Here is a 13,629-nt window from a genome sequence, read left to right on the forward strand (position 1 = left end):
CACATAGCAAATACATCTGGTAAGCCAGCGGTGTTTGTTTTAGCACGCTGATTGCCGATGAACCCCAGAATGGAAAAACCGGTGCAGAGTTTGAAACAAATGCTGCTGTGAACGCATGCAAGGCGTTTCTGAGGTATGTAATTGGTGGGATTCGATTATCTATTAACGCATCAATTACAGTGTGTTGTGTTGAATCCCTGATTCATGAATTGCACATGTTATGAATGAACATTTCAACTTTATTGCCAAGCTTATCATAACCACTGCAATATTACTCACGTAACCTATTGAAATCACGACGAAAAAATATTACAACATACTTGAGCATTACGAGACCTGAGATTCTTCAATCGCATCTATCACCAGCGCACGCACTTGCTGCTGATCTGTGCATACGCACTTGCTACATGTATAGACAAGCCTACGTGGAAGCTATCTCCCTCAAAGCCACAGAGCTCAATGTTTCACTCTCAAAGCTATATCGGCAATTACGGAATGTCAGAATTGTGTACGCTGTTAAGCTCTCGCAGCCACAAAGCCCACACATCATAGGCGGGGGGGTGGGGGTGTGCACGACTGCATGGACTAACCTCCCACGGGGCATGGACTTCCAAAATCAGGGATCCGGATTATTTTTTGGTTTCTTTTTACACGAGCGTGCGTCTCGTGTGGTGTCCAAAACACGGTGAGGGAGGCGCGATTGGATTTTGAGAAGCCGGAGTTGAGTTGAAAGTGGAGCGCAAAAAGTGGAAGATGATGACACTTGGATGTGGTCATCTCCGTGCAGAGAAGTAACACGCGCAGCCCAGACAGGCGACAAGGGCAACAGAGAGAGAGAGAGAGGGGGGGGTGAGTCAGGGAGGAATTAAAGGAGACAGACCTCAGCAAGAGCAAGGGACACGGCACGTCGACCCGAAGCCACGAAGCCACGATGGAAGAAGAGAGCATGTCTCCGCTGAGGGCCGCCGCGTGGGAGGTGCCGTTCACTACAGGAGGTGCGAGCGAGACGGAGCCCAGCAGCGGTCACACCAACGGCGCACGGAGCCTCATGCTCCTCTGCTCGCACGAGAAGAACGGACCCCTGGTGCAAGCCAAGACCTCGCTGCACCCGTCCGTGAGCGCAGGTCATCTCAACAACCAGCAGCAGTACACGGAGCTGGCCAGCCACGAGGGCTTGGCCACGAGCGACCAATTCTGCTGGGTGGGGGATTTGGGAGAGCGCGCCTTGCGTGACAGCCAAGACGCGAGGCCCTCGTCAGACAGCGAAGAGGTGGCCCGGAGCTGCGACAGTGGAGGAGCAGGGGCAGGTGGAGATAGTGGCGGCGGTGGCGGCGTTGGTGATGGTGGTGATGGAGGAGAAGGAGGTGACGGGGAAGGCAAAGCAGTGGCCGAGGTCGTCGGGGCCGATCAGTCGGCGTCGTGCAACTCGGCTCCAGACGGCAACCCGCACGAGAAGACGCTCGTTGTGCACGGCCCGGAGGAGGCGAACGAGAGGGACACGTGGAGCAAGAAGATGGACTTTCTGCTGTCCGTCATCGGCTTCGCGGTGGACCTGGGCAACGTGTGGCGATTCCCGTACGTGTGCTACCAGAACGGAGGCGGTAAGCGGTCAGCCTTGTCCCTGATCACTTTATGAACACCCCCAGCACCGCCGCCGAGGCAGTTATGTACCCACGTGCGCTTCGCGATGGTCTTCAGCAGTTAGCGATAGGACTCGGCAATGATCTCCACGGCGCTTTTATAAGAGTTTCCACGGTGACAAAACACATGGGTACGAAAGTAAATGTATGGGGAGGGGGGTTGGTGGGTTTGTTGTCATCGCGCAGACGAGAGACTTGTTATACAACTGGACAAAACAAGGCATCGTTCACTGACTTTGACAGCGTGCTGCTGGGTGCGTGCGTGCGTGCGTGCGCACATCGACGCAACGGTGTCGGAGCAGACACAGGTCGGAGCTTGTTGCACGCTCGTTTGGGGGGGGTTTGTTTCCTTCTTAACCCCCCACCACACACACACAACACACACGGGGAAAGTTGCGTCACAGTTGCTCTTCCTTCTGTCTATCTGTGGTGGTAGTCGTTCAAACGGAGGTGGGTTTCATGCGAATCGAACCGCCGTGGTTTTGCGTCTTCTGCTCGCAACTTCGTACGTCGTGTGGAACGTCGCAACGCAACTTTGTAGAAAGTGATGCCTTAAGGAGCGCACGATAAATATATTTATTTTTAAGGCAGTGCTTTTTGACGAGTGTGTTGACTTGTTAATTGTGTTTGTGCACCACTGCCAAATCAGCGACAGCATCACCGAATGATTAGTTTTGTGCCCTAATGTAGAGTGGAGCAACTTAATGCGTGCCGTGTTATCGTAGATGTTACGTGGCAATAAAAATATGCATTATTGCATTGATTACGCAACATTGAAAATGAACCATACGGGAAATTAGTACAGATTCAACTATACTTGCTGCCCATGAAGGTAATTACTTTGAGTTCCTTCCGCGTAGAAAACGCATAACCGAATACATTTCAGTAATAAAATGTAAAAAAGAAAAACACCAAGCGTAAATAATACCCATCCTGGCGCAGCGTACAGGGCAGATTACTGACGATCGTACAGCGGCATGTATCAATGTATTACCTGGGTTACACCCTAACTTCATTGGCGAAGTAACATCCTTTGTTTTTGTTTGTATCAGGCGCCAGGGAGGATATTTAAGTAAAGCTTGTTCACGCACGCGGACAAGCCGTACGCCGGCAGAATGAATGTAAGAGGCGGAACCAGATTGTGTGTTCGTTATCATTTTCGTGACCGGATTTAGCTGAATTTCTTTTTTTTATGCCCCTTTTTTTGTAACCCGGAGCCCTCTTGCAGATGAGACTCTGTCCTGATGAGACTCTGTCCTGGTCTCTTGAGGTCTCGTCAGGCTTAGACAATATCAAGTGGAACCAAAGTTAGAGAGCGACGTGGATTTCGCCCGCAATGTGCAAGAATATTAAACAATAAATGTAAGTTTAAGATCAACGACAAAAAATAACGAGTGGAAACAATTAACAGGGCGAAATGTGAACAACAATAAAAAAAAACAGAAAGCAAATGCACACGGTATTTAGACGCGTTTATCGTTTAATTCAGTTTTTGAAACGACTCGCCAGAATTGGTAAAGGACGTGGCTCAGATTTCCCAGAGGCAACCGGAGAGCACGGGCTTAGATATCCCTTCACATGTATTTAAGAACGCACAATATTGTCTTCTTGTTACAAATGACACGAGATGAGATCAGCGATCAAAAGCGAATTTACGCTCAAATTTTCCAACCAATGAACCCAATGTTTCATCAATGACCGACCGAGGAGGTTACGCCAGATGAAGGAGCTCGCTCAGTGAATGTGCCAGGCAGCCAAAGCCACGTGGTGTTAAGCATTTGCGCAGTGGTTAGCTCGCTACTGCGCTACGAAACCACCAACCTAGAATTCGATTCCCAGCTACGGCTAATATCAGTGGCGAGTGATAACCAAGCCGGTCCCAGGCTTTCTGTCAACCCCGCCCTCCACAACCACGCCATTCACCAACTAGCACTGATCATTTGGGTGAAGTATGGTCAAACAACCCCCATGAACGACATGGCGTTAGGAGTGCTTCATTCAGCAGTGGATTGACAAATGTGCTGCAAGTTTTGTGAAAATTAATTAAAGTGGTGAAACGTTCTCTTGAGTTACACCATGATTTTAGGAACGCTCTCTCTCTCTCTGAAACTATACTTTCCCCCATGTCTCTTTGCAAAGTGTGTGTTTGTAGCCATGTCAAATGTGCACAAATGAACGAATCCGTTATGGGCCATTTCGCTGCATGCGCTCTTGTTGAATTTGTATAAAATGGTAATTCCGTGGCGAGATGCTTTTGTGTGTTGTGGCACCAAAGTGCGCATCGACTCTCCGCCGCAGCTGTCGGCTGCGCAAAGTTTGTGGGTGGTGCCACGCTTGTAAGGGGCGCTGCTGCGTGAATTCACGTACGTGTATGTACGCTGAACTTCTTTCGCACCGTACGTAGGCAACTGCGCTAATCGTAGGTGCGGGGGAAGGACAACAAACTAAACACAAAAAAGCAGATCGAAAGGAATTCGTTTTAAAAAAAAAACAAGGTCAGGAAGATGGAAATCGATCTCCTGGCGAGGCAGTTGAAACAATGGTGCAAGTTTATGAAATCCCCCCTCGGCTCTTCTCGCCGCGGTTGTATAAATGGGTAAAACCAACAGCGTCAGTCGACTGGTGTGGGTAGTGCCACCTTCTCCAAGACCTCTCGGGCCAGCGTATGGGGAAGTGGGCCAAAGTGCGACCGGGGGGGCTTTGTAAACGGCACCCTAGCGTGAAGGGCCTTCTTGCGGCAGTAGGAGCGAACAACAACATCGCGTGGCTGCATCTTTGCCTTCTTGGGTCATATAGTAGTAGGTTTTTACCCTTTCAACTGGTACAAAAACTGACACCTTTATACAAGGCATCATGTTTGCAATAACCACAACACAAGCAGTCAAAATGCAAACAAAAAGATACAACTCTGATGATGATAATGATATGCACTGTCCTTGAAGTTGATTGGTCCACACCCGAGACAGCTTTTCTTAAAGCTTAGTCTACATTGGTGTTGGACCAGATAACGCCTATCATTATCATCATCATCAGAGTTGTTTCTTTTTGTTTGCATTTTGACTGCTTGTGTTGTGGTTATTGCAAACATGATGCCTTGTATAGAGGTGTCAGTTTTTGTACCAGTTGAAAGGGTAAAAACCTATTACTACATTTTGCCACTGGTAAAGGAGGTGTCTCATAGTATATTCTTGTGTCATATTCTTAGGTTTTTTCGGTAAAGTCACGTAGGTAAAACATTAAAATTAATAATTACTTTTACGTAGGTAAAACATTAAAATGTATAATTACTTTTATTAATTTTAATGTTTTACCTACGTGACTTTACCGAAAAAACCTTAGAATATGAATCCTTGCAGTCACGAAAGCTTCAAATCTAGAATTCTTGTGTCATCTCCGTACGTCGAGCTCTACCAAGTCTGCGAGCCGAACTGTGTCCCAAGTTTGAGCACCGCAGCCGAAGTTTCGCGCGAGTTGCTTGCTCCACGTGTGTGAGTTGCGTCGCCTCTAATCGATGGTTCGTGTTTTCCCAGGGGCATTCCTGATCCCCTACTGCCTGATGGCCGTGTTCGGAGGCATCCCCCTCTTTTACATGGAGCTCGCCCTGGGACAGTTCCATCGAAACGGCGCGATTTCCATCTGGCGCCGCATCTGCCCCATCTTCAAAGGTTCGCTTCTTCCTCTCGAGTTCCATCCCCCACCCCCTCTCTCTCTCTCCATAAAAATGAATACTTTCTGCAATTACCACCGTCATCGCATATATATATACGAATGCTGCGTTGCAATGAGAGCAGCGGCACAGGTATCGAGTGTGCAGGCGGTGCAACTGCACTGGGGCCCGTGAGCCGGAGGGGTTCTGGGTGAAAGGCATGGGCGGAGTTTGCGGGTTGGGGAGCGCTGGGCACCTTTTATTAATTCATTGTCAGTATCTTAGCATTAAGATAAACATTTTAACTAATTATATGCGCCATCGATTCCTAATGCGAGGGACAAAGCGAACCCCCCCTCCGCCCCCCCAAATAGAAAAGTCAAATTCCGTCTATAGATGCCAAGGCAACACAGAATAGGGAAGGTGGACAGAGAGGTGGGCCTCGCATCAAGGCCCAGGTCAACCACCCCATGACACCGAATTTGGGATTGTATGAAGAGATTTAAGATAAACGTCTTGACCAATTGCTTTTTTTCATAGGAATCAGAGGTCGCAACCGGGTACCCGATACCCGTACCCTACCCGATACCCGGCTACCCGTACCCGGCCGGGTACGGGTACGGGTAGCCGTTTGCGACTCTGGTGCGGCCGGGTACGGGTACGGGTAAGGAATCAAAACCCGTTTGCGACCTCTGATAGGAATGTAGAGGAGGCACTTTTTTTTTAGTCCAGATTGTGACTTGCAAGTGGGAGTAATGTTTACAATGAGGTTTATGACGAAAGGTAAAATATGCCGAGGGAATAATGCCGTGTATAAATCTTTTTTCGTTAATTATATATCTTTTTTACATATGACTTCTTGCTATTTCGTGAATCATGTAAAGTCTAATGATGTTCCCGAAGGACTATAAAGATGAAATCCGGCACAAATATAGTAAAATATATGCTCGTAACAGTAATAACCGGAACAACTAGACTTTTAAAATGATAGACTTGTAAACACAACTCAGGGTTTGATTGGTTTCACTAACAGGGTAGATGCAGCCTACGGAACTACATCACGTTAAGTCTCACGCTAAACACTTACACACATATATGTCATTCCCATTATCAGTCAACTAAGTAATTTGTCTCCTTTGGAATGAGATGCTAAAACCCATAGAAAGCAAATGAAGACGGCTTCAATACAAGTCTAACATAAAAATGTCACAAACGTTACAGCTCAAATTATTTGGTTATGCATTATTATGATACCCTTTTCACAGATGTCCATTCGACTGGAGATCTGTGAAAAAGAGCTTCATGGTTCATCGGATTCCTTCAGGATAAATAGAGATTCTCACCATGAGTTAAAAATAAAAATACGTATCTCCTCTTTGCCGGATCAAACTTGGGTAGAGGTCAAACAGGACATTTGTTCAAGGCCCAAAACATCAGAGAGGGCCACGAAATACATTTCACGTTTTATTCAGATTTTTTTTACTTTTAATCCATGTCATTGATTTAATATTCACAACATAAGCAATACTATCTTTACTACCTTCATGAATTTCTGGGAAGGAGGGAGGCAGTCCCAAATCCAACCTCGCCTTTTCCCAATATGAAGTGGCGGCCACTTCTGCAGTCAGAGGTTCACATTTTCAATTGGACCCAAACTAAAACTGAACAATGTTTTATTTTACCAGGCGAGTCCCGCTGAGCTCTACAGCTCTTTTTCAGACGTGACCAGGCCACAAATGATAGCTCAACAAAGTGGCTTATCATGCGGAAATTCATAGCAGCCAAAATACTCTCAAGTATGGTGCATTCTTGTCGGCTCCAATGCAAAGGGCGTTGTTCGGTCCCGTCCTCCGTACACAAGGCTGCATACAGGGAGGTTCAGAGTGGGTTGGGAACAAATACCTGCTCGCATGAAATATAGGAATAGGATAATTTTAAAGTCACTAATACTACCAGTGCAATGATATTACATTATCCTAATATTCTATTTAACAGGGGCTCATCTTCTTGGTTCTTTCGGTAAAGTCACGTAGAAGGGAAATAATAAAATAATAAAAATAAAACATAATAAAATAATATAGTAAATTAAAATAATATAATAATACAATAATATAGAATATTTTTATTATTTTATTATTTCCCTTCTACGTGACTTTAGCGACAGAACCAAGAAGATGAATCCCTGCAGTCACGAAAGCTTTAAATCGAAATTTAACAGGGGCTGTTTACAAAATACGTACTTTATGATAAGCAGGGTAGAGCGGTGGCAGAGTGGTTAGCACACTGTGCTGTGAAGCTGGTGACGCCAATTTTATTCTCAGCCTCTAACAACACGAGTGGCGAGTGATCAGGGTCACCCCCAATCACCAACCTGCACTGACCAGCGTTGTCAAGTTCAAATAGCCTCCACTACCAGCACGGCATGGGGAGGCCTTAATACAGCAGTAGATTGGAAAATGACTATACATCATTCTTATAATTTGTGATAAGCGTGAGTATGCATACTTTTGGTAGCGTTTGAAAGTTTATATGTATCTTACATATCATGTGCCTTAATCAATATACGCAGACAAGTATACATCCCATGTGAAAGGTAATATCTAATTACACAAAACTGCACCGTTGAAATGTTTCGAATGAACAAAAAATCGCACCAAATAGACGATCAAGTCTGACTTACGGCATCTTGAGGTGTTCGCTACGTAATAAACAAACACGGCGCACACATGTTAACAACATTTAAGCGGATTCTAGATTTGAAGCTTTCGTGACTGCAAGGATCCATATTCTTAGGTTTTATCGGTAAAGTCACGTAGGTAAAAAAAAATTAAATTAATAAAAGTAAAATAAAAATAAAATAAAAATCACGACGTTTCGGAGGCAACACAAGCTTCCGTCTTCAGGTGGAACCGTCACATCACGATATTATTTATTTTTTATTTTACTTTTATTAATTTAAATTTTTTACCTACGTGACTTTACCGAAAAAACCTAAGAATATGAATCCTTGCTATCGTGCTGTGACGGTTCCACCTGAAGACGGAAGCTTGTGTTGCCTCCGAAACGTCGTGATTTTTATTTTATTTTACTTTTATTAATTTAAATTTTTTACCTACGTGACTTTACCGAAACAACCTAACAATTTGAGCGGATAACAACCGTACAAACGCAACGCTTTGGCCGTGCCTTGCCTCCGCTGTGCTGTCGTTCGCCCCCCAGGTGTGGGCTTCGCCATCTGCATCATCAACTTTTACGTCGCCTTCTACTACAACACCATCATCGCCTGGGCCCTCTACTACCTCTACTCCTCGTTCACGTCCACGCTGCCCTGGACCAATTGCGACAACCCCTGGAACACGGTCAACTGCACGAGCTACTTTGACACGAGCGGAGTAGCCTGGGGCAAGCACTCCCGCTCCCCGGCTGAGGAGTTCTACACGTGAGTTTTTTTTTTTAAAGTGGAATTACAAAGTTCCTACCCTGGCACAAACAAACAGTTTCAACACACCCGCCACGTGTTTTGCGCGGCGCCGCCACGCCACGTGTGATCCATTGCGGTTTAGGGGTAAAAATAAAAAAAACGGGCGTCTTTGTTTGAGATGGAAGTTAGTGACCCCCCCCCCCCTCTCAGCTGAGGATAGGCGATCATTTCAGCTGCGCGTTGCACCTGTGATTAGCAGGGTTAGCTACGTACGCATACTTGTCAACGCCTTACAGACTAATTCATACCTTATTGATCACTCTGTGCCCTAATACATCTCAACGTTCATCCTACAAAGTCCCATCAAAAGGGAGAAACCAAAAAATGATAGATAATTATTTTGCCCGCATTGAAACGGCTGTATGTCATATGGACCTGGAAACTCAATTTCCCTGTACACGAATACAGGTAAACCGTATGGGTTGACAGGTGTGTGTGCGGCGCAAAAGAAGTCCAACATAAAGATAAATATCCCCCGTATAGCCTTAACAGACTGTAGGGGCAAGTGCTGTTAGCGAGCACCTATGAAAGCCAGAACGGTACACGAGGGGGTGGGTGGCCAGCACCACGCCCGACCACCTTTGTCTCCCCAGTGGCGATATTTACACACCACACCAGGTACTCATTTCAGGCTGAGTCAACCTAGGGGAGGCCCAGGACCGGTTCAGATAATCGTCACTGGTGTTGGCCGTGAGCGGGAATCGAACCCGGGTCTCCAGGTTCATAGCGCAGCACGCTAACTGCTACACCACCGCTCCCCATAGAGATCCTCACTGAAATTTTTGTCCAACATACATACATACAGACACACGTGCATTACGAGAGATGGTCAACACGTCAACACGTGCATTACGGGAGACGGTCAACCGGTGGCAGTGTTTTGAAATTCACAAGCAGAACGAGCTACTTCGCACGCAGCCAATTGGGATCTCCATCCATGAGTGGTGCAAAATGAGGTGGTGTGCCTTTAACCAAATCACCCGGAGGGAGCCCGATTTCGTCAGAGCACAGAAGCTAAGCAGGTTTTGAGCCTGCTATTTGTTGGACAGCAGATGGCATGGCAGCAAAATCCGCTGTTGTACCGGTACCGCATGTCCATGTCCCCACGTATATACTCACCGCTCTTTTAAAAGCTGCTCCGGCCAACGTGAAGTGAGGTCACGACCATCACGCTGTGCGGAGGCCCCCATGCACATCTGGACAGACAAAGGAGCTGCACGTGGCTCGACAGGGCTCAACGTGTCAGCTTTAACACGGGGGAGCATTTGATTGGATGAATGATGTTGCTGTGGATGCTGGTGGAGGGTCGGGAAAGGGGTAGGTGCGTCCTGGGGGGATGCAAATGTAATATTTCACCGGCAAGGTACAGTGGGTTTATACAAACAAGAAAGTTAAGTCCTCAATTGAAGCATTAAAAAAACTAAAGCTGGAAGGCGTTCAGCTGGCTCGTGGCCAGCGCCGCTGAGACGCTGGGTTCAGTCCAGCAGTGGATTGACAATTGGCAACGGAAGTACAAAAGAGATGTACAGCAAATGATGATACTGTGCATGCAAAATGATGAACACGAGATGACATGGCTTTCTGTGCTCCCGCAACGAGAGTCAAACGCCTCCTTCAGCCGAGGCGATGGTAGACACACGAGGTATCCACCCGCTCACACCGGTTCGACTTGATGCAAGAGATATTCACCCTTGATCACCTAGGGATCACTAATGGCACACAGAAGGAGGACCCGGTCCCATGTTGCTGATTTGTTTCTGATCTGACCTTTCCTCCCCCCCCCCAGCAAGATATTTTACTTCACCATCCTCTTTCTTTCGTCTTTTTTGCGTTCCTCCTCCTCCTGCTGTAGTCTTCTCCTCTCCGTCTCCCCCTTGTTCGTGTTGCCTCCTGTCTTCTTCCTGCTCCATAGATCGCAGCTGGGGGGGGGGGGATGACCACGCTCTTGCGCGTGTGCGTCGCTCCTCTCAAAGCGACACGTCAAACACGAACCATGGTGGAGCAATTTCGGCCCTGCAAACCCAAACTGTGGACCGTACTGTAGACCACTGCAGTGTTTGCTCCCTTGAAACGGGGGGAATGCCAAAACTCCACGCCGTTGGTTATTGAGCTCCGGAACAGATTTTCACGTGCAAGCATAGTAAAGGATCTGGAGGGTTGCGCACTTTGGTTGATTGTTTTTGCATTGCCGTTGAAGAGACGTCAATCAGCTTTGCATGAACATCTCAAGCGGTGAGCGTGGCTTTCTCTTACAGTCGCAACGTGCTGGAGATTCAGCACTCGAAAGGGCTCGGCGGTGTGGGTGGGCTCAGGTGGCAGCTCCTCCTCTGCCTCTTCCTCATCTTCACCATCGTTTACTTTAGCCTCTGGAAAGGAGTGAAAACCTCGGGCAAGGTAAGCGTCAGATTCTTCGAAAGTGGGGGCGGGGGTACGCGCTCCACAGATCCCTCGCGTCGTCCACGTTTGGCACAAAGTGATCGGCCATTCACGCGGGGTGGAATACGTTTTCGGAGATTTGATTTGTGATTATCCTCCAAGGGCAATATCCGGTTTCATTTCAGGGGAGAAGAGATTGGTGATAAAATGCCGTGTGTTTTGGCTGTGGGAGCAAAAAAGGAAAATTGAAAGGACAAAACCTGGGCTTCGACAAAAATGTTAATAGGCCAACGATGAAAACCTTCTTGGGCCACTAACAGCTCGCACACTGCCTCTTAGAAACCCCACATTACGGAATCACCTATCACAATAGTCCAGTGAGACTCGGGGACCTAAAGTTGACGATTCCTAAAACCCAAAAAAAAGATTTAAGGGTTTTCTGGCATCAGCGGCAAGAAGGTGAAAAACAGTAACACCTAGAGAAACAAAAACCGGCCAAAATATCCCCAAAAATAACACGCTGTTCCCGAATGCTTCACATGCGTGCAATAGTTCTACTGGATTAGCAAACATGTGAAATCTTTAAAAATAAGAACATCCAAGATACAGAGCTCCTTATTCATAATCTAACGACTACCCTGGGATTGGGAGTCACTGACTTATATTGACCGTGTAGATTTATTTCAGGAACACAACATTTTTGTGGTCACGCATGCGGGAGTGTGCGCGTGTGGCTGAGTACACCCTCAACTTTGTGATGGTTTCGCAAATGATGACCAGATAGCAATCAGTTGCAGTGCACCTCCGATCACCACGGATGGCTACGTACGATGTGAAAGAAGTTCAACACACTCGCACCAGAACTTTTTTGCACGATTAAACTCCGCCCATCCAGTGGATCTCAGTAACCGACCTTGTCTCAGGGAATAATATTCTGTTAAAACCAAAGACACGATAATATACTTTAGTCAGAAAGCGCAAATAAAATATAAATGACTACATTTCCAAACATTCCAGTGAACTGTTGCCGTTGATAGGGAAGTTTGATATCTGTCCAGTGGAGCATCGGACACAGGTTTTGGTTAATTCAACGAGATAACACAACATGAACGGCGTGCGTGAGGGTTGCGACGAACAGCAAGCACAAACTTGAGCGAACATTTTTTCGCAGACCAAATTATGAAACGTGTGGGAGGCTGCTGACTTGCGAGGAACGTACGCCCGTGACATTTTAGTGGCGGAGTTTTCATGATCTCATCGAGCCTGTTTTTTTTTAATTGCCAATAACGTGGTAGATTTTTTTATGGAAAGAGGAAACATAGCCATGTCTCAATAATTATAATAATTTGCACTCATAAGGCGCCTTTCACAATGAAGCCTCAGGGCGCTGTGAATAAAAACAAGACATGTATAAAGGACGAACCAGGCGGCACGAGCAGGGCCCAACAAAGAGCAAATCTAATTAAGAAAAAATATATATTTTTAAGATAACGTTTAAGTTGGGACTAAAAAATGTCAACACTACCCGATATCCTGATCACCCAAAGGGAGGGAGCTCCTCTAAAGGCAAAATAAACGTGGTCAGGATAGTGGACACACCAACCACTTTCATTTACAGAGTGCTAAACACACGCCGTCGTATATTCATTTAAAGTGTTCCCACAACTCCTGACTGGAAACAACGTGAACGATCCTGCTTCGGAAAAGAAAACAACAACACTGACCTTTGAGTTGAGTTTTTATGGGAACATGAGTATGTGATTGTGTGGCTCAGACAGTGGCAGTAAATTAAATGCAAGTCCACGGGTGAACATTCCTGCCCAGCTACAGCCACAGGCAGCTTCTGTGGTCTGCAGGGGTGCAACTCCGGTGTAGGGAGCGAGAGGTGTTCACAATTCTTGACACAGGTGTGCTGTTGAAGGAGTGTAATTTCTGATTTTTAAAAAATATATAAAACTTGCACCACTTCCAGTACAGTATACAAACTACACGTCACATGGCCTAGAGGTCGCGAATTCAGCGCTCGTTGCAGAGCTCCACGTTTTGAATCGGACGGCTGCCCTGATTAATATACTACGGTGGGTGCATTAAACGTGACAATACACAGATCCCGTGACACCATTCGCAATAGGTAGGCCATTGTGTGCCGGTGTTACGGTCCACATTTTCCACATTTGAAGAGTTTCCTGCAACTTTCTCAATTGGGATTACACGTAGAAATAATGTGCCGCGCAGGGGAAGCTGCCGCTGGGGGGGGGGGGGGGCGCCCTGTTGAATGTGTTGAGTTTATCTTGTGATGGAAGTTGCTTATCTCGCTCTGAGACACCCTCGCGTGAAGGGCACTCGACCAAAAACGAATCATCATTAGTACAGAAATACCTCAAGGCGCCATGATGTCCTCCCTCGAATCTACGGGGTTGCTGGCTGCGCCGGATGTTTACTCATTCACGGAACTCCCGTGCTGGGGTGTTGTGATCTCTGAGTAG

At 46.7% G+C, this 13,629-nt stretch overlaps 1 protein-coding gene across 1 annotated transcript in view; it reads left to right on the plus strand.

Annotated features, from left to right (window-relative positions):
- The first annotated feature begins 590 nt into the window (after positions 1-590).
- LOC144719468 (sodium-dependent serotonin transporter-like) overlaps positions 591-13,629 on the plus strand; it is a 35,469-nt gene continuing 22,430 nt past the window's right edge. Inside the window, exons 1-4 of the mRNA XM_078595408.1 lie at positions 591-1,601; positions 5,171-5,305; positions 8,506-8,725; positions 11,023-11,161. Coding sequence (XP_078451534.1) covers positions 932-1,601; positions 5,171-5,305; positions 8,506-8,725; positions 11,023-11,161 — 1,164 coding nt within the window. The 5' untranslated portion in view covers positions 591-931. The remainder of the gene's footprint in view (positions 1,602-5,170; positions 5,306-8,505; positions 8,726-11,022; positions 11,162-13,629) is intronic.

Source organism: Lampetra planeri, chromosome 6, assembly GCF_965212315.1.
Source record: "Lampetra planeri chromosome 6, kcLamPlan1.2.h2, whole genome shotgun sequence".
In the NCBI taxonomy this organism is placed as follows: domain Eukaryota; kingdom Metazoa; phylum Chordata; class Hyperoartia; order Petromyzontiformes; family Petromyzontidae; genus Lampetra; species Lampetra planeri.